Source organism: Pteropus alecto, unplaced genomic scaffold (assembly GCF_000325575.1).
Source record: "Pteropus alecto unplaced genomic scaffold, ASM32557v1 scaffold22, whole genome shotgun sequence".
NCBI classification, from domain to species: Eukaryota; Metazoa; Chordata; class Mammalia; order Chiroptera; family Pteropodidae; genus Pteropus; species Pteropus alecto.
This window is the reverse complement of record NW_006434839.1, coordinates 3149429-3170537: the sequence shown is the minus strand read 5'-3', so window position 1 is coordinate 3170537 and position 21109 is coordinate 3149429. Positions and strand designations below refer to the sequence as shown.

At 47.6% G+C, this 21109-nt stretch overlaps 1 protein-coding gene across 8 annotated transcripts in view; it reads right to left on the bottom strand.

Annotated features, from left to right (window-relative positions):
• The window catches only part of ATP6V0A4 (ATPase H+ transporting V0 subunit a4), a 56723-nt gene that overhangs the window by 935 nt on the left and 34679 nt on the right, over positions 1 to 21109 (bottom strand). For 7 of the 8 annotated variants that reach the window (XM_015588380.2, XM_015588381.2, XM_015588382.2 and 4 more), the window contains 10 exons: positions 19514 to 19664; positions 18583 to 18722; positions 17004 to 17161; positions 15224 to 15317; positions 11812 to 11930; positions 9609 to 9825; positions 7527 to 7628; positions 5074 to 5202; positions 1564 to 1681; positions 515 to 686 (listed from right to left, as the gene is read on the bottom strand). In XM_015588380.2, coding sequence (XP_015443866.1) covers positions 515 to 686; positions 1564 to 1681; positions 5074 to 5202; positions 7527 to 7628; positions 9609 to 9825; positions 11812 to 11930; positions 15224 to 15317; positions 17004 to 17161; positions 18583 to 18722; positions 19514 to 19664 — 1400 coding nt within the window. Of the gene's footprint in view, positions 1 to 514; positions 687 to 1563; positions 1682 to 2272; positions 2445 to 5073; positions 5203 to 7526; positions 7629 to 9608; positions 9826 to 11811; positions 11931 to 15223; positions 15318 to 17003; positions 17162 to 18582; positions 18723 to 19513; positions 19665 to 21109 lie in introns of those variants that run through there. The other variant, XM_015588383.2, reaches the window with a different exon arrangement.

Genomic DNA, 21109 nt, shown 5'->3' with positions numbered 1-21109 from the left:
TAAAACCTTTCTTTACGAACCGCAGACATAGAGAAAGGCAGAGCACATCAGTGAGGGCTGCAGACAGGCTGTGCTCCGGCCACGTCTGCGAATGCCGGAGCCCTCCTGTGACCACCCTATTCCCTGAGGGGTCTGTCCTTCTGTTTCTGCTTTCTTAGCCTGTCCTATGGGTCTCAGTCCTGCACTCGGCGACAAGGACCAAAGGTCCTGGGTTTGCCTAGCTGCCCTCTGAGAGCCTATGTCAGACCTGTCATCTTACCAATACTTGGAGGTGTCCCTTATTTTGAAGCCACTTGTGATATAACACATGGAAATTTAAAAGAGTAAATGAGAACTCACATTTATTATAGGGTAACCATTATACACATATACCAATATCACATCGCTGAATAGTACATCGACGGGCGACACTGCTAATGTCACACGACCCAGGGTTTGAAGCCCGCTGCCTGGCCCTTCAGCCCACTCTCCTACCTCTGTGCACATGGAGCTCCTGCGGTGCGGCCGCTCTTACCAGTGCAGGCGCAGGGCGTGCAAGAAGGCCGAGAGCCCCTCCATGATCAGCAGGATGGCTACTGTCAGAACGGCAAAGATGGCGAAAATGATGAAGACCCCGATGAGTCCTCCCCAGCCTCGCAGGTGAAGGCCGACGTTCATCACCATGGTCCAGAGCACCTCCGACAGTTCTGCAAGATGCAAGGGCAACACTCTCTAGCACGGGTTGACCTGGCAAATGCAGGCCACCTTTGGCCATGACCCTGGGTCTGCAGACCCCGGATTCGACCACTCCATTCCCAGTTGCAGACGTCAGAGGCACACACCCCAGGCACCTGCATGACGTACAGTCTGTGCAGCTTTGTTCACAGGGGAGGGGTTTCCAGCAAGAGGATGAACACACAGTGGTAAATTATGCACCAGTGGAAGCGAGCAAACTGTAGCTAATGCAGCAACGTAAGTAAATCTGAGTAATAGGATGCTACGCCAAAGAAGCAAAACACAAAAGAATGCATGTTATATGATTTGATACGGACTGGATCTCTGTGTCTCCGCCTGCCCCTCAAATTCATAGGTTGAAGCCCTAAGCCCAAAAGTTCTGGTATTTGAAGATGGGCCTTTGGGAAGTGATTGGGGTTAGATGGGGTTATGAGGGTCGGGTCCTCGTGATGGGGTTAGCGTCCTTATACTAAGAGCCACCTGAGAGCTCGCTCGCACTCTGTCCCATCCAAGGAGACGCCAACATTATATTCTGAGGTTAAGACTTCAGGGTCCTCAACCAAAAGGTCACGATGACCTGGACCACAGAGATAAAAGCCGGTCACCTGTAAGTGGCCATGGGGACAGGACTGCTAAGTTTGTAGCCATTTGTTACAGCAGCAACAGGAAACCATTCTAGTAACATTAAGCCAGACCTCCTGGGGGAAAAAAAAAAAAAAAAAAAAGTCCTTTCTTCCTAAGAAGGACTTTCTTCTGGCAAACACGCCAGAAATGACCCAGAGCAGAGAAGGCACTTTTACCTACAAGCACATTGCATCTGACTGCGACCTTGACGGGAGGTTCGCTCACCTGCATGAGCCAGGCTGAGGGCCCAGAGCCGGAGGTAAGAGGCTGTGTTGGAAATGCAGCCCAGGCAGTACTCGATCGTGTGGATGGCCTGATGCACGAAGACATCTCCGAAATCGAACTGGAAGAGAGAATGTCTTATTCTCCTTTACTAAGTACTTTCTAAACAAAAAGTACTACAAACGAGACACAGATAAATAAGACAAGGGCCCCACTGTGAAGACGCGTCCAGTTGAACTAGGGGGAAATAAGCATTCACGTATCATCGAAAGGATAAAAAGTACGATATGGTATGTGTGCAGTAACATTTCCCACAAATAGCTGAAAAAGGATGAAAGAAGAAGAGAGATTGGCCGGGAAGGGCCGTCGTCACAGGTGAGCTTTGTGCGGTGCCATGAGGATGGCGAGACATCCAGACGTCAGTCAGTGAGAAGCAAGATCATTCCTGGTAAAGAAAATGACCCCTGGTAAGGAAAAGGCCGGCAGGTGGGGACATCACGAAGGCAAGTGTGTGGGGGGAGGGGACGATCTGGCTGGAGCGGGGGTCTCCTGTGGGTGAGGAGAGGAAGAGGGTGTGCAGGTGCTGAGGTTTAGTAAAAGCCAAGTACGGACGAGGGTTGAGAAAATAACCTGGAGTTGTCGGAGAAACGTAAAGGGTATCTGAATAGAAAGTGGCAGCAGGGAATAAAGAGATATTTGCGGGAAGGTTAACCTGGTAGCCAAATGGATCAGTGATGTGATAACCTATCAGCGAAAAAGCCAAGTCGCCGATTAGCTTCATCATCCAGGTACGAGTGGGACCGCTCGCCGTTCCCCTCACGCGCCTGATGCTGTGGAGGGAACAGTCTGACCTGCACCATCTCTGCCCTCAAGCCGCGCACAGTCTAGAAGGGAGAATGTGCACACGGTTACCAACCGCACAACTGAATGTCAAGTGCAGCCATCGGGAACGCAGCAGCATGGTGGGCACACAGAGACGGGCCCCTCGCCCAGGGGCCACGGTCACACAGGGCTCTGAGGTTCTCGAGTCCTAGTAGCCCAATGAGTGGCAATGACGGAAATGGACCGACTGGAGGAAGTGGGTAGTGGAGTGACCGTGGGGGCGAAGCGGACTGAGACCAACGAGTGAAAGGCCGTAGGAAGCGCTCTCGGCCTTGGGAGACATCTTCGTTTCAGATATGAGACAGAAAGAAACGGCTGATGAAAAGAAAAAGTCTTAGAGCCAGGTGGAGCCGCATGGCTGCAGTCAAGGATGGAGAGCAAGCACCCAGGAATGCAGGAATGGGGTGTGGTCAGCCGGGTCAGGTCTACGGAGAAAAAACGCCTCTCACTTCAGCAGTGAAGACCGGAGGAATCCAAGGGGCGGGGAGGGGCAGGGATGCAGTGAGTGGGCGGAGTCCAGGTACAGGAAGGGTGTGCAGCGACCCATGAACCCTGTCCAGAGAGGGGTCCGGCTTTGTCCTGGCCCCCCCGGGCGGCAGCCTCTAAACCTTTGGCATTTCCCAAGTGACCGAAATGTCTTCATTACTTTTGGGGAGCCCCTGGAACCACATCTGCTGGTTCTTGTGAGGCCTGGCCACACCAGAAAGGCTAACCACGTGGATAAAGAGTTGAGACTTGGAGCCAGCATTACCGGCACGGTCTCCAGGGGCAGGGGGAGCTGGAGACAACAACCGGGGCCACACTCCATCAGCCACGCCTGCACAGTGAAACCCCAATAAAACATCGGACGCCGGAGCTCAGGCGAGCTTCCTGGGCTGGCGACGCTGTGCACGTATCACCACACGTCAATGCGGGCAGAGTAATAGATCTCTGAGGACACAGAAGCTTCATGTTTGGAGCTTTCCCAGTGGCTTCCGCCTATGTGCCTCCTCCTCTGGCGGGCTCCGATTTATATACTTTCGCCACAATAAAACTGTACTCGTAAGTAGAGTATTTTCCTAAGTTCCGTGAGTCAGCCTATAAATTATTGGACCCAAAGGAGTCTGAGGGGACCCTGAGTCTGTAACTGGCTGGTCTGAATGAGGATGGTCCTGGGGGCCCCCAAACTTGTGGCGAGTGTCAGAAGTCTCGGGCGGACTTGGTAGTCGAGAGAACGGTGCCCTTAACCTTGAGTCTGGCTGACTCCTGGTGAGGAAAGAGGTGGGAAAGGACTTTGAGGGGAAAGCAGAGTCACGCCGGAATCTGCCTTGGGATGGGAGATGCGTGCGCACTGGCATCTGGGGGAGGAGCCTACAAATGGAGCCTGATGATGCCCCAGCAAGGGCAGCCACTTCACGGTGGAGGAGGCGGGCGAATGCTGGCTGGATATATGTTGAGAGCACGAGAAGAACAGATGAGGGAGGCTGTACTGGACAGGCTGAGATTAATGAGTCAGAGGACATGTGGGTTGGATTCCAAAACATTCCGGCAGGTCTGACGGGCTGCTTAATTTCAGTAGCCACTCCTATGGGTTACTCTCTGTACCTAGCATCTTGTAGGAAAAAATTTCCATCATCCAGATTTTTCTTTAGTTCTAACTGACCATCTATTAGTTGAAATGAACTTTTTTTTAGCAATCCGCATCACTAATGGAGCCCCTGATAGCATCCCTCAGGCCTCACAGGAACCCAGAATCAGAATAGAGGGAGCCCCAGTGACAGCCCTTCGAGGCTGTGGTGACTTCAAGCGTGGTCTAAACACAGCCAGCTGCCCTGTCTGGGAAAATGTGGTGCATTCCTAAGCGGGGAGTGGCTGCCCTTGAACAGAAAGAGGCAGGAGGGACCAGGGAACAAAACAAATCCTGAATTCCCAGGAGGGGCAGATAATGTTACAAAGATTAGTCAACAGATATATACGCCTTACTGTTAAAGTGTACAGCTAAAACGTATTGGATTTCATTAACCAACGTCACCATAAAAATAAATACATAAATAATTAAAAAAAGGAGTATTCAACGACGTCAGGACAGAGCCAGGGTTGAGGCAGGAGGAGGTGATGGCGGCTGTGCACACCATGTCGGGGAGGAGGGCTGGCAATAAAATGACCCAGTTTCTGCTTCAGTCCCTCGGGCTAGATTTGGGCTCTGCTCTCACGGTTTGAGGGGCCCTGGCGGGAAAGCTCATGATAAATGCAGCTGACTCCCAGGGGCCTGGTTCTGAGCCAAGGAGGCCTCGGTGACACTGAGGGCCTCCTGTGTCACTAGATCTGAAGTCTGACATTCACCCCACACTCACGAATAGAGAGGCACGTGTGCTAAAATGTTCCATTTCTCCTAGAGTGGCTGCTATGCAGCTGCTGCTCTGAGCCTCACAGGTGCTCCCAACTCCTCACGACTCAACGATGACAGGGCTGTCACCAGCAGGGTCCTCCCAGCCCTTCCTCACCCCCCAGCTCTACTGCCTAAGTTCACTCCCGTGGGCTGGTGTCCACAACATACTGGTTCGTAAATATTTTACTATCTCCTCTGCCCAGGTCCTCTTCTAGAATCTGTACAAACTGAGAAGTCTTTGTAGGGAATCGAGGACCAAATACCTCTTCTTCATGGTCGTCCTGGGCCCCATGGGCACTGGCAGAAGCCCCGTGATCAGCACTCATGGAAGGACTGGAGTTGTGACTGTCGATGTCCTCAGGGGAGTGTCCTCGGATCCTAGAGGTCTGCAGCTGTCGGCAAGCAAGGAAACGAAGTGTTAAATTCTTCCCTAGAATCAGAATCACAACAATGCTACAAAAGAAAGCCTCTTGCTAAATATGAGCTACGTATCAGGCACTGTTCTAAACTCTCTCTCTCTCTGAGAGAGTTTCAGTCTTTCTCATTCAGTCTTTATAACAATCTTTTTTATGAAAGCACAATTATCACCCCATTCTAGAGAGAGATGAATTACAGCAAAGAAATGTTAAAAAATGTGCCCAAGATCGCACGGCTGGGGAGGCTAGTTAGCCGCAAAGCAGGATTCAGACGCAGGTGGTCTGATTCCAGAGCACGGGCTGTTCTCCACGGTGTTCCAGAAGGTGCCACGTGAATCACAGTCTCTACAGAAAACCGATGCATGTATAAGCGTGCCTTTCCATTGTTAAAAGAAAAAATACCCACTGCCATTAAAATCATTATTGTGCCAGACACGCATAGCCTGGTGACCTAAACATCCGGATTTCTACAAGCGAAATTAGGAGATATGGATGTTTACGTCCCCACCAAAATTCAGGTGTTGAAATCCTAACCTCTGAAGATGATAGCATTAGAGGGGGGGCCTTTGGTGGTGGTTAGGTCATGAAGGTGGAGTCCCCATAAATGGGATTAGTGCCCTTATAAGAGACCCCCGAGAGCTCCCTCACCCCTTCCACCACATAAGGACACAGTGAGAAGGTGCCAACTATGAACCAGGAAGGGGACCCTCACCAGGTGAGCACGCAGGAGCCCTGAGCTTAGACTTCCAGCCTCCGGAACTGTGAGCAATAAATTTCTGTTGTTGATAAGCCACCCGGTCTATGGTACTTTATTATAGCATCCTGAACAGACTAAGTAAGACTTAATGGTTTTTCCAACACAAATACACTCGTTAAAATAAAAACATCACTTTATAAAAATAGCTAAGAAAAATAAAAATCAAAGGAAAAAATCTAAGTCGCCGTTCCATGTGGCCTGGTTTCATGCCTGAGTTTCAATAGAACATTTTCTTCAAGTCACTGTGAAACTTAATGTCCCATGTCCAAAGTGTTTCCTAGAATGATTTCACAGGTGGGGATACTGCAAATTTGACATGAAAGTAGCTTTACCTTTCTTTCTTCAGTGAGTCTGCCCCTAATATCTGCAGGACCCTGGGCAAAGGTCAAAATGGAAGCCCACGTGCCATACATTTAAATCTTTAAAAGTTATACATCAAGCCAACTAACTCCTAAATAAAGTATGTTCTAGCCTCCTAGCTTGATAAAGAACTTGAAAGGCTAGGTTCAAGTTCAGCGTCTCGGGACAGCTGGCCGTACACCACGGCATGCCACCTCTCCTCTCCACCTCTGGTTCCGTCCCGCCTCACGAGGGCCTCGCGTGCACACCCGCAGACACTCCCACCCACAGTGGCCATGGTCCACCCACACCCACAAACACCTGTCCCTCGGCCATGCCAGGGTCCAGCGGTGCCCATGCCAGTGGTGTGGCTGGCCCTTTGTAAAGTGGACTTGAGTCCATCTAGACAGGAATTCCAGGGTGCCGGGTACCAAGAGGGGGTTCTGGGTAAGGCTTGTCCCTGGGCTGTGTGGGTTCCTTGTCCCATGGTGAGAGATGTGACTTGAGTTGATGTTACTTTGTCTTCTTGAAATCCTATTTTCTCTCCCCATCGACTTAAGGAAGAAAACATCAGAGAAGAAATCGAAGACAGTTTTTCCACTTTCATCCCTAACTCTAGCCTTTTCCGGTCATATCCTGGAATTGGTTAAAATGGACAGGAATAATTTTGTAGAAACACAATACTGGACTTTGTGAATTTAGTGACTCTTCTTCCCCAGTCAAAATATACTTTGCAGTCCCCTTAACTAAGCATCTCACAATGTCTGAGCTGGGTGCTGCTCCAAAATAATCAATTTTAAATCAGCTACTTGCAACTTTCTAAAACCGCATATGTCAAAAGACATGATGAGTATGTGCTATTTGTAATTACTAAAACTGGGAGCAAGCCAAATAACTATCAATATATGAATGGCACCTAAATTAGTATATTCATACAAGGAAATATTATATAGCAAACACACACACGCACACGCCCTGAGGAAAGTTTGCAAGACATAAGATTCAAACAAGCTTGCTCTTAATAGAGTATTATTCTGGAAATAAGAAAAGGACCAAGGAAAAGTCGAACTCTGCAGAAGGAGGGCCGGTGACTCGCCTCACTGCCGTCCGTCAGGCCCCGGTAAGCCCAGTGTTCTCGCTAAAGCCCAGAATTCTCTTTCCAAGGAACCCGCATCCCTGCCCACCACGAGCGCACAGCTCTCACCTGGGATGTCCGATGACGGGCTCTAAGAATAAACGGCTTAATCAGAAGCATCCATGGCACAGAAATCAAAGCCATAATAACAAAGAAACTTTGGACTTCTCGCTGCAAGAGCAAAATGGTAAGATCCTGTCATGTTAAGGTGACCACACAACACACTGTGTATGATAAACGTGCTAAATATGGGTCATGTCAGTTGCATTTTATTTTGAGAGATCGAAAGCGTTTTCGTGAATTCATTCACCTTCACACCTTGGAATATTCTAAATGCAGGCAGAAAAACATCAGCCCATTTGCCAATCCAGTGGCACCCAGTGCAATACTGGGCAAGCACTGGAGATTCAAGTCTCTTTGCTCCTTATTCTCTAAGTAACCCCTTATTATTCACTTATACCGTATGTAACCAGTCACTCGAACAAGAAGTGCTCATGAGATACATCATAAGGGCAACTTTATTGGTCCCTTGTCCCTTTCACTCTGTTCCACGGGAACAGTTAGCCCTACCTCCCTAGATGAATCATATGGTATGTCCCATGGCTTCACTGGTCACTCAACAGTAACCAAAGTCCTTGGGTCACTTTTAGTCACAAACACTATCTTAACTGGTAATTTTATATTTCCAGTACAAGATGATTATCACGGCTCTCTTTCAAAAAGAAATTTTTTTCCTCTTATTAACCAGTTACCCCAATAAATTAAATTTTTAATATTAGGTATATAAAATTTAGTTTCGATTTGCTTAATGTCTACAATGAACACGTACGACTTTTAAATAACATTTTAAAATGAAATTAACTAGTTGGAATTTTTAAATAAACGTATGCTATAAACACACGAAAAACGAAACCCTCACAATGTCTAGCTAACGCATACTCTCACTGCAGGTGAGCTACCTAACGGGACCTGGGAAGTTATGTTAAACTTTCCTGTCTCTCTCTCACGGTTCACTTTGGAATGAGGCATCTATGGTCCCTACACCTCTGCTGAAACCCAGGAGCCATCCCATTTTACGATCCTGTTCCATATTTCCTTTCACACCCTCGCCCCTTGCTTCTTTAATATATTCATTCCCCAGTCACCAGCTTTGAGGAGTGACTCAGAGCTGCTATTGTCAAAAGAATCAGGAATGCTGGGTCAGCGCTGTTGAAGAGAAGTGGAAACTAGGTGCTCACAGTAACGACCACCACAAAAAGATTCTTTAGCCTTCACTTTTCTTCAGCCGTTTTGGCCAAGCCCTTGGTGAGACAATTTATTATCCCAATGATAATAAGAATTACCCTGGTAATAGTCAGAACATCTTATCTGTTCAATCTTCTACCCTCCTGCACTCTTAGATGCTCAAAAGATGAAGAGAAACTGTTCGATTTTCAACGAGGCTTCTCCGCAACTTCATGATGTACAAAGCAGCTGGAGGTTTCTACTGATATGTTGCTCTTCTCCCGTATTCAAACGTGGCACCAGACGGCCAGGGCAGTGCGGGGAAGGCGCTGGATTTATCCGCCTGTATTGTCTCTTCCAGCTGTTTGACCTCAAAATGAGGTTATGAAAACTCGAAGCTGTCAAGATCATTCATTCTCATCCTAGGGCCGGGGGAAGGCAGCCAACTCCCAATAATGCTTTTTAATGGGAAAAAAAGCTGGAAACGCCATTCACTGTGCCATCCATGCTCAGTGCATATTCCAGACTAAGTGTGGACTTCAGTGTTCATAAAAAAAAAGCGTTTACTTTGAGAATAAAAGATCATTGACTTTTATGTGGAGCACTTACAGCTTCAAGCCAATCAATTTGAAGGATTAGTTTCTCTTCCTTCACCACGTACAGGTCCATTTTCGACCCGCACAGCACTACCCTCTCACGTATGACGCAGACAGGAAGAGCTGCAGCTGCCCCACCTCCCTGCCCTCAGCCCTGTATTCTCACTTAATAATTTAAAGATCCTCGTGACATTTAAAGACCCCAAGACCCTTGGCTGGGGCTGAGACGGCTTGGTCTTGCAAATAACCACTCTCTGCGACACTGAAGAGTTTTGAGAGAGATCTGACACAGTCAAGTGCATAAGAGAAAAGAGGAAGAACCTAGACACACCTGGTGTTCGTACAGGGGTGCATTCGAAGCGTCGCTGTAGTTAAACATGAACATGTTGATGAAGTGGATGAGGATGCTCGGGGCTTTTCGGGACATGTGGACATCGTAGTGGCACCATTTGAAAATGATCATGAAAACCAAGTATCCGAACAGGCACAGCATAAAAATCATCTCGGGAATAAACTGCAGAATGATGTTGAGCGTTTGCCTGAAGTATCTGGGGGTGGAAAACACACACACACACACACAAGATGGAACATTGAGAAATATCAGTAACTAATTTTTCTCCCCGAAGCACAAAATGGTCACTGCATCCATCCATTCCCCTGGGAAGCAGCCGTCATGCACGGATGGAAGAGAAAGTGCTTGTGTACAAAAGAGTTGGGGTGAACCAAGGTCTAGAAGGTGAAGTCCAACAGAAAGGTCACGTTCACAGATAGTAGACAATCGAGCCTAGCTCATATCATACTTTCAAGGGCACAAAGACATCTAAGGGCGACTTGGCAGATTTCTCCTAAGATGCCTAGGACAGGGGTCAGCAAACTGCGGCTCTCATGCCAAAGAGAGCCCATCGACTGTCTTGGTACAGCCTGTAAGTTAAAAATGGTTTTCATATTTTAAAATTGCTGGTGAAAAAAAATCAAAAGAATAGTTTTTGACACATGAAGATCATATGAAATTCAAATTTCGGCATTCATAGTTTTATTGGGACAGTCACACTCATCCAATGAGGACAGTCTGAACTATCAATGGCGGCTTTCAAGCCGTGACACCAGAGTAGCCGTGACAGAGACTGGCTGGCCTGCAGAGCCAGAACATATACTTGGTGGCCCTTTCCAGAGAAAGTTTACTGACTCCTGGCCTAAGATACGGGGAGTCTCATGAGGCTAAGCAGGGTACCCCCAAGTTAAAATGTCAGAAAGGGCCCCCACGCCTTTTGTTCACTGCAAGAGCTGTCTGAGGGAAAAGGGCGATCCCACGATAAAATGGGGTGACGAGAGAGAGCTGAGGTCAGCCTGACATGCGATGGTGCCAAATACAGTCTAGTCCAGCAAATGCTTTCTGGAATTCTCATTGAACTTGCTGGCACTTGCGGGTAGGTGCTGGTACCAGTGCGGTGGTCATTAGGTTGCTCACTAAACGTTTCTCATTTTTCAAACGTAATCATACTTCTTTGGCCTTCCAAATCGGGGGTCACCATGTGACTGGCTCTGGCCGATGAAATGGGAACAGAAGTGACAGGTGTGATTCGGGGTGGAAGCTGAGGACTCAGTGTGTAACTGACCACTCTCCTCTGCCACAGCAACTGGCAGTATTGCGGCTGGCGACTGCCCATCGGCCCAGGTCCCAGTGTGAGGATGACAGGAGTGGAGCGCCTGAGGGGTCCGTGATGGACGTGTATCATAGTCTCAAGCCACTGAGATCTGGGGGCTGTTTGTTACCACACAATAACCTAACTCGTGCTGACTACCCAATCTCAGAGACGCTAAATACGCCCATGATCACACAGCTGTTGAGAGCTGGACCCAGGACTTAAACTTCTGATTCCAAACTCCGTACCAGTTCTGTGGCACCATGCTGCCTTCACCCGCCCCTCAACTACCTGGCCGGTGGGCTTTCAGCAACACCTACAAGCTGCCATGGCCACAGCAGGTGCTTCTGAACAGGCACATCTGAAGCTGTTTTCAAAGATTTATACCTTTAGTGTAAATAAGTGGGAGAAGATTTCCAGACATGGATCCTGACAGAAGGAAAGGAACAGACAGAACAACACTCATGGCCAGAGAAGTGAGGGGTGCTGCCAGGAGGAAGAAATTACAGCAGAGGGAATCCAGAATCTTGGCCAGAGTGAACTTACGTCTCCATTTGCCCACAGGTGGGAGCTAAGCCCTATATGGCACCAATGAAGGCCTTTCAGTTTGGGGACGGAAGGCGAGGAGCTGGGGGCTTGCCAGCCTCTTCGTGAACCCTCGAACAGATCTGAGGTGAAAGGTGCACTACCCCTTGAGAGGGTCAGCTGAGGAGAAACAGAGGTGCCCTGTCTGGCAAGCCAGCTTGTCCTGGCTCAAGCCAAGGGACACGGAAAAGCACTCCAGTAGAAAGTAAACTCACACGGAGGGAATGCAGGGTGAAGTGGTGGCTCTGTCACCATCCCTCGTCACTGAGTCAGACCGACAGGCAGAGAGTTAATCATAGCACTCACATGTGATTGAAAAGGCTCAGAATGACACCGAAAGCCATCTGGACAATTCCCAGGATGACCGACATCTTCATTTTATAGGAGTTCAAGAACGTCAGTTTGTTTGAAGCCAAGTTCCAAATCTGGATAGAAAGGTGACAAGAAATACATGAGGCCAGAATCTCAAGGTCGTGCTGGAGCTGGGGGCCACCGCACGACTGCCCCTGAGGAAGTCGTCTGGGAAGCACATTTTCAAATTTCAGTCCAGTTCAATTCATGCATTTTAAGCTCAGAAAGGGACCAAGTCCCTTTTAAACGCAACTCTCATGCCAAACGAGTCAGAACCATTAGTGCCACTCGTAAAATATCAAGTGGCTGAGAGGAAACTGGGGAGAAAGATACATGATTTTTCCCTTGTTCTAGGTGAAAAGAAATTCTGAGATATTATGGAGATCTCAAACTGGCCTCAGTTCCCTTAGCAAAGGTCTAGATCTCTGGCCCATGCATTTACTCAACAAATAATACTGCTGTCTGCTCTGGATTCCTACAGCGCTTCACATTACAAAGCGTTTTCCAGGCCCTTCTCAAGAAGCCACTCTTGTAGCCAATTTTTATTAGCACTATGAGTAAGACAGTCCCTGCCTTCTACAAGGTCTCTGTTTGCCAAACTTGCAAAGTCAGGGGAGCATGTGCCTGCCTGTCCCAAAGGAGACTGACAGCGATCGAGCACACAGAGTGGTTAGGTGGACGGTCAGGGCCTCGCACTGGTTAATGACGCCAGCCACTTACATCTTTCCTGCCCACGGAAATCTCAGACTCCTCCCTGCTTTCCAGTCCCCACCCCCATGCCAATGACCCAAGTCCCTGCCCCTACTTCTGACTCCTCTTGAACTTCAGGCACATCCCAAACTGCCCGCTGGACACATCTTGAGAGTTTGCTATGCTACATCGCAAAGGTAACCAAGCCACAGGGGTCACATGAATCGTCCCTTTGTCCAGCGTCCCCACGCTGCATACCCTCCCCCCATTGGTCACTCTGTAGCCGTCCTGCTTGTCAGATGGACTGTCATGATACCACAGTGCTTGCATTTGAGTCACGCTTACGTGACTCGCTAATGGCCCCAAAGCATAAGCGTAGTGATGCTGGCAATTCAGATACGCCAAAGAGAAGCCATAAAATGTTTCCTTTAAGCGAAAAGCTGAGTGCAGTACAATAAAATATTTTGAGAGACCAGTCACGTGACTTTTAATATGGTAGATTATTATAATTGTCCCCTTTTATTATTGTTGTTATTATTCTCTTACTGTGCCTAACTTATAAATTAGACTTTATCATTGGCGTGTACATACAGGAAAAAACATAGCATATATAGGGTTTGGTGCTATCTGTAGTTTCGGGCGCCCACTGGGGGTCTTGGCACGTATGCCCCATGAGGAAGAGTGGGCTACTGTGTAAATATTCCCATTTTACAGATAAGGGAATTTATCTTAATCTCAGCAAAATTAAGTTACTTACACACCTGGGAAGAAATAATATAATAGCAAATGGAGCATTTACCTCATTTATGCACCTGTTTTGGGGGTGTTACATGTAAAAATCATTTAATCTTCTGAGCAACCCTATAGGTTAAGGCTGTTATTATATCTATTTTATAGATGAGGAAAGAGAGACGCCTTGATGGGAACTTGCTCTAAATCACATAACGAGGATATAGAAAAGCCAAGATTTAAACACAGGCTGTCTGATTGCAAAGGGTGGGCTCAAAATGTTATGTTCACTTATTATAAAACATTTATAAACATCTTTAGAAAGACCTCTCAGCTCTAACAGCCAAATGTTTTGTATTTAATTCACAAGCAGTTGCTGTATATAGTCAATAAATGCAGCTGTGGGAATTTACATTATGTAAAAATCAAACCCTTTATTAAGATATGTAAGTGCTGAGGGGGTGGGAAAAAAAGATATGTAATTGCTAATATAGGCACAGAAATGTTCTGCTAAAAAGGTCATCACTGGGAAATAATAATAATCATCAGAAATAAAATGATCATTTATGTCATATTTGATAACAAATGACCAGAAATTTTTAAAAACCTAAGTGTTACTAGGGAAAAAATTAATTATATTCAACATCCCACCTTCTCTTCACCCTCACATTTTCCTTTCATTTTTGACTAGTGGGCAGGTAACAAAATTGCATGCAGAGTAGAAACTCTGGACCACTCAGATGTGAAACACGAAATACACTGTCCTCCCTTTGAAAGTGAGAGGCAGAGCTGGGTAGACAGGATTTGCCGATGAATTAGATGTGGGCTGTGACAGGAAGAGAGAGGACGGTAGATTCGATGCAAAGGAAGGCCAACCAGACCCCGAAACCACCGCCCTCTATACTCCCCCTCTGCCTGCCGGGTCATCCCGGAATTACCTGGACCAAAGATAAAGCCTGACAGTCTACAAAAATAACCTGCATTTGTTTTTAGCATTTTAAAAACCAGTTTGCAAGGACATAACCTCTTTTGATAAAACTTGGAATTCAAGTGCCCCTGAGCAGCAAGCATAAACAGATTCTGGGTGATGGCTTCTGTTTTATAAGCAGGGGAGGTGGGCACACGGTGGGAGGACCCAGAAAAACTGAAAAGGAGATGACTCACGCGATGGGAGGGGCCAAAGAACCGATGTTAGGGCCAGTACTGTCCACTCTCAACTGTCAACAACTAAAACTGAGGTCTCAGGTTCTCTCCCACAAACAGAGCTTAGAAGACATTTATGGACCACATCTGCCAAGTCCAGGGCTGACGGCTCACGCTCATTTGGAGCACAAGGCTGCCACCTGGTGGCGATATGCTCTGGGCCGTCACTTGTGAGTGGCTTTTCACGAAAATGTGTCTTCTGGAAATCCCTTCATATCTAAAGGCTGAGCGGTTAAGCACCTTTGTTTGGTTTGGCTCAAATCCAACTGAGATCGATCTAATAAATAAAAGTTAACACATGTCCTTTTTTAAAACTTGTATCAATTCTATGTAATAAAGCAAAAATGAAAGCAAACCCATACTTTTCTAGGAGAGACAGACGTGTTACCTACTGTAAGGAAATGCCAAAGTAGGGAACTTGATCGGGATGATAAATTGCTTATCTAATATGAACACTTTCCAGGCATCCAAGGGCCTTTTAAAGAAGCAACTGTTAACCATCCTGGTACACCTGATGGAGAAAGAGGCAGGTGTTTGGGGAATTGTCTGAAAATGACCCAGGAGCTGGGTAAAGGATGCCAGTAGGACAGTCACTTGAATCGGCAGCGGTGTGTCACAGAAACCCCCAGTCTGTTTATTCTATTTCAGCGTAAGCTTGTAGATTTGACAGGTCTTGGCACTTTCTTCCCCATCACCCAGAGGTCGCCTGAGCAAGACATTTAACTAATAAAGAAAACATTATTACCGGATCGATCCCAAAGGGGTATGGATTTCCAGAGTATACTCCTGGGACAGCCGGGTCCAGCTGTAAAAGTGGATTTGTTTCTATCACCTCCATACTACAGAGGGGGAGAAAGGGGAAAAAACAAAAAAAAAACAAAAAACAAAAAAAATGATCAACCCAAGGCGGGAAAAAAAGACTATAGAGCCATCAGTCACGAACTGCCCAGGCAATCAAAGTCTAAATATTGGTACCACTCATCAATTTTTTTTTTTCAGCTCATCAATTTGGCTCATTCAGTTCTTCCATGAATGGGTATTGAATACCTACTATGTGCTAAGAACCATCGTAGGTGCTGAGGCTACAGACATGACCGGCTAGCCCCCAAGGAGGTCACAGTCTGAGTTCCCAAAGTGCTCTCAGCCTGATGGGGTTCAGTAAAGAAAAAGTTATACTACATCAGGGTAAAAAAAAAAAAAAGGGTAGGAGCAAGGATGAAGGAGCCTGTAGGAAATAAATCCCAGCCCAGGGACAAGGCTGGAAATCCCGCCTGAGCGGATGCTGGAGGAGTGAACTGGCTTCCACACATAGACTCCAATCTCCGTGAAAGGGAGCTATCTGAAGGTGTGGTCCATCGAATGTCTTTAAATACATGTCCCATTTTTACCCAGAAGCACAAAACAGAGCACACACCTATAAAGGGAACCAAAAGTGAGTATCTGAAATGATGAGGAAGAGTGCTTGCAACTTGCACGGGCTGTCCAGACGCACACCCCTGCCATCCTGCAGCTGAGGTGCTGCTGGGTATTTGGTGTGGGGGTGGGAGGTGAGGGTGGGGGCGTTAAGAAGCCTCATAGTGCAGACCAGGCCAGGAATGTAGAGTCGGCCATCTCAGACCTAGACCCTGTCCCCACAGCATGCCTCAGGCCAAATGGTTGCGTTTAATTAGCAGAGACGTGTTTGTGTGTCAACAGAGCAGAAAGCCACCCCTGACCAGAGGGAACTGGCCAGGCATCCCCGGCCCAGTCTGCTGTTGAGCATAAACAATCTCACAGAACACCAACAACAGACAAGGCCACCCTGTGACTCTGATGGATCAAGACAAAAACAAGACCAGTCCACGGCCCTATCTGACACCAAAATAGGAACCTATCAACCTAAGGTCATTGTCCGAACCACAAAAATGAGCAAACATTCCCCTTGCCCTCCTAGAGGACAAATCCTCTAAGCCAAGGGTCCCCAACCCCCGGGCTATGGACTAGTACAAGTCTGTGGCCTGCTAGGAACCAGGCCGCACAGCGGGAGGTGAGCAGCGGGCAAGCGAGTGAAGCATCATCTGTATCTGCAGCCGCTCCCCACCACTAGCATCTCCGCCTCAGCTGCACCTCACATCATCGGGCGTTAGATTCTCATAGGAGCACCGGTCCTTGGTGTCAAAAGGTTAGGGACCACTGTTTTGAATGACACCTTCTTCTCCAGGAAGCCTGCTTTCATGGCCGCTTCCAGGATGCCAGTTTATACCTGCTCCACCTTTGTCTCCACAACAGTGCCTGGCGCTATGTGCTCCACGACACAGACTTACTCGAATTGAGTTTTCGAAGCTATTTCCATGCATTATAGTTACCAGCACGGTGACTGAGAAAGCGCCACAAGATCTCGCACTCCGGTGACAAAACAGAATTATCTGTTAAATTTGTAGGTGCGCCTCTGAGCAGAGCTACGCGTAGACTCACCTGGCCATGAAAACTGTCACCGAGGCCACCTGGATGGCCAGTGAGCGACCCATCTCTGTCTGTAAACTTACTTCCATGTGCCATTTCTGAACATGGGCTGGACACTCCAAGAAGAGCCGAAGATGTTGAAAGCCTTGGAGAAGCAGTCGTTGTAAATCAAACCCGTGTAAATGGAGAAGATACCCATGAGCAGGATGAGATAGCGCCCGTTGAAGAAAGTGTTCCAGATCTGGCCTCGGGGAGACACGGAGAATGACTATCAGCGAGCTCGGACCCAGGCCCTGGGGAAGTCAGTCTCCGACACTACGGCAAGGCATGTGGGCCCCGCTCAGGGGCCACGTGACGGGGCAGACATCGGAGGGATCCAGGTGGCAAGAGCACACACGTCGTGACTTTCCTGAGCTTCTACAGGTGAATCGGAAATGTCCCAGAATGGTAGTTGTTATTGTGGAGACAAAACATATAAGCCTCATATTCTTTAATTCTGCCTTGGTTAGAAAACGTAACTAAAGCAGAAACTGAGAAAGGACTCGGAAGTGGGTGCTGCCGTCCCTGGCACTTCCGAGAGTCAAGCGTTGGGCTGGCCTCATATAGCTGCTAAATTGTACGGCAGATCAAATCTCTACTCATTTTGGGTCTTCGTTACAAAGTACACCCACTGAGAAGACAGAGCATCCTCCTCTCACACTGGACGAAGGGCAGCAATCATTCTCAGAACAGCTGGAGTGTAACTTGGAGACTATGAATATGTATTACAGGAAACCACATCTACTAAAATGCTTGACGTGAAAAACTATATTGGCCACAGGCTGATTTTTCCACTAACCTTGCTTATAATTAACTCACTATGATATCACTGAACCAGCTCTGGTTAAGTCAGCCTGTGAAAAAAGATTGTAGATATTCTTAAAATTCAGAACATAGCTAACGGCGTGTTTCCACTTTGTAAAATGTGTTAGCAGTGGACAGAAAGTCACGCGCGCTGAGTAACTTTGAAGCAATGCAGAGTCTTGGGCTGTCCCAACCTTCACAGCACTCTGCGGGAGACTTCAAAGAAGGGGTAGAAACTTCACATGGAAAAGTGAAGACAGGCATTCAGGATTTCTCAGAGTTTCGCAAGAACACTGATCGTGGGCTTGCGGGAAGAGGAATTTCTCTGCCATGAAAAAGTAGTTGTGATACTTAAAGTGAAAAAAAGGAAGCTACAAATATATATGCATTATTAGATTCCAAGTTTTGAAAAGTATATATTTAGTGATAAGTGCAGAGAAAAAAACTGGAAATATAACACGAAAACATTAATCGTGATTTTTCTCTGCGTAGATTGCTGTATTTTCCCAGTGTTTACAATGAACCTATATTGCTTTTATAACCAAAGAAAAAAATAAATGTTAGGGGAAAAAAAAAAAAGATCAATATTTTATCAAGAAATGTACAAAAAAACAAAAATGCTTAAAAGAACTGCACCAAACCATCCAAAGGACTTACCCTTGGCCAAGAGTTTTTATGTTGAATTTTGGCCCTTTTTTTCTGTCTTTCCTTTCCTTTTGATAAAAACGTGTTATTTTCATGGCGTCAACATCACAAACATGCTTAATATTCTACTTATAACTTCAGGGAAACGAGGGGATGCTTGATGGACACACTCACCTCATTGTCCGTCTTCTGGGAGAGCAGACGTTTCTCGTTAAGGACCATCCAAAGGGCAGCCAGGAGCATCACGGTCCCGTGACCACAGTCTCCAAACATCACGGCAAACAGGAAGGGGAAAGTGATGATGGTGTAGGGAGCTGCAGAGGTGAGACCCACACGCCCTGAGTTTTCCCAGCGACGCTAAAGATTTCCCTATCTCGCGCCTCGATCCAGGTGCTGGCTCCCTTCCTTCCGAGTCCGTCTTCTCTCAGCATCCCCACCCCTGACACCTGCTTAGCTCCCACCGACATTAGCTCATCAACCAGTAAATATTATCACTCCTCACTTTACAGATGAGCTGAGTTTGGGAGCAGTTCAGTGACTTGCTCAAGATCACAAAGTTTAGGGGGCTTTCAATCAGTTTTTTAAGCTCTTTCCACCACTATCTTTTGTCTGTTTCTCCACCATTCACAGGCACCACGTACCTCCAGTAGTTACTCACAGGACCCTGAACCTATGGGGACCCTGCACTATGAGTCACAAGTTGGACTGGGACTCGGGCTGGTCTACTCCTTTATTTTATAAACCAGGCTACCAACATCACACCGTTTATGTCACTAAGAATCCAGTCTTCTGACTCCAAGTTCTACATGCTCTCAACTCCCACAGAACCACAGGCCCTGACGATGCCTAGAGATGATGCTTATTAAATTGGTAAGGAAACGAGAACAGAATTTGGCTGTCTGACAAGGCTACAATTTACTTGACAAAGAACAAATCTTTTTACTCATTGACCTTTACAGAAGATAATGCAGAGCATTAGGAAACTGAGTAAGATCTTAGGAAAGTCGCGGTTTTAAGCAATTCACCTCCTAGGCCACCGCAGGGATAAATCTTACACAATTTTTATGTTCAGGCTGCTCGGGTGTGCAACGTATCAGATCCTGACCTGGGTTTATCTCCCGGTAATTGCCAACGCCATATGCGTCGACGATATTCTGGAAGCCAGCTGTGAATTTATTGGTCCTGTTGAATGTGGGAGGAGCTGTTGTAGATTGCACCGCTGTCAGGATGGGGGCCATGGAGGAGCCACTTAATTCCTGCAAAAAGGACATGTGACAAAAATAAGGAAGAGAGCTTTGGGCTGGGTATCGGCCCACGGATCACAGTGCAACTCCCGCCGTGCCTGATGGGGTGAAGTTGGGACAATTTCTTGACCTGAGACTCATGATCTCTCGATAATAGCTTCCTAATACCTATCTTACAGGAAAGGTGTCAAGAGACAGTGACCTTTCTGATTCCCTGGCCATTTCCATTTCCATCCTCAGTTCCAAGCCTCTGCTCTTCCTTTCCCTCCACTTACTCCCGCAAGCGTTCATGCACTTTCCTAATTGCACCCCCTATCTTACAAATGGCCTTGACCCTCTCCCCAATTTCGATTCTTTTCTAATGGCTCGCCTAGGCTTTCGAACTTTCACGTAATCTCAGCAACGCCACGTCATCCGGGAGCCTAGAAATGAACTCGTCAGCCCACCCCAGCGCCGAGTCCTCCCCCGAGCTCCGTGCTCCTCCTGCCGGCTCCATTCTCCAAATTCCCGACACCGTGAAATCAGCAGCCTTGTCCCTTCTCCTGATCCAATCGACCTCCACATCTTGCCAACTGTGCCTTTCAAATCCTTCTTCTCCTTCCCACGCGACAGGCCACGTCCCGGCCGCCTCCCGAGCCCCAAGCCTCTCCACCTTCCTCTGGTCTCTTAACCCTCTGCGTTTATTTATTTTACACTCCAGACTGCACAATCCTTCTTTTCATAAAGCAAAACAAACAGAAAGCACTGCTTTAGCCTTGACACCCCCTCTCTTATCTAAAGAAGGAAACCAGACCTCTCTAGTCTTGCAGTCAAGACTCCTTTACAATGTTGACTTGGGCCTCCACGCACACCTTCGCCCCCACTGCTTCTCCATGGGGATCGGCCACCTCCACACGTTTGCCCAAGCACTCGCCGCTCCCCGAGCTCAGCCCCCACACGCCCTCTGGTCACCCCAGTCTCCAGCAGCGCTTGGCACCTGCACACTCGGGGGACTCGGCACCAGCTACGCGAGTGCTCGCCAGTCCCCCTAACGATGCCAGGAGCTGGGTGTCACGAGCCCACGTCGCAGATGAGGGAAACTGAGGGATGGAGAAGTTAGGTGACTTCCCCGAGGGGGCACGGCAAGCAGCAGAGTTCCTTAGCCTGTTACTGTGTATCATTCGTGGACGTGATCGCGGCCTCCTGGAAGGCCAGGGCTCTGGCTTCTCCCTTTTTCTTTTTAACATGCCCGCAGCGGCCGGCACGCCTGGCACAGTGTATTTTTTTTTTTTTTTTTTTTTTTTTTTTTTTTTTGCTTATTGGTGATAATAACATCTATCCCTCTGCACCTGCCTCCTCATCTCCTACCTGCTTAGAGCCTCCACTCCCATCTGGGGAAATGCCTTCGTTTTTCTGAGGATGAAGAAACTGGAGAAACAGCCCTGAGTGGCCTTGGAGAAGTGTGACCCCTTTGTGAT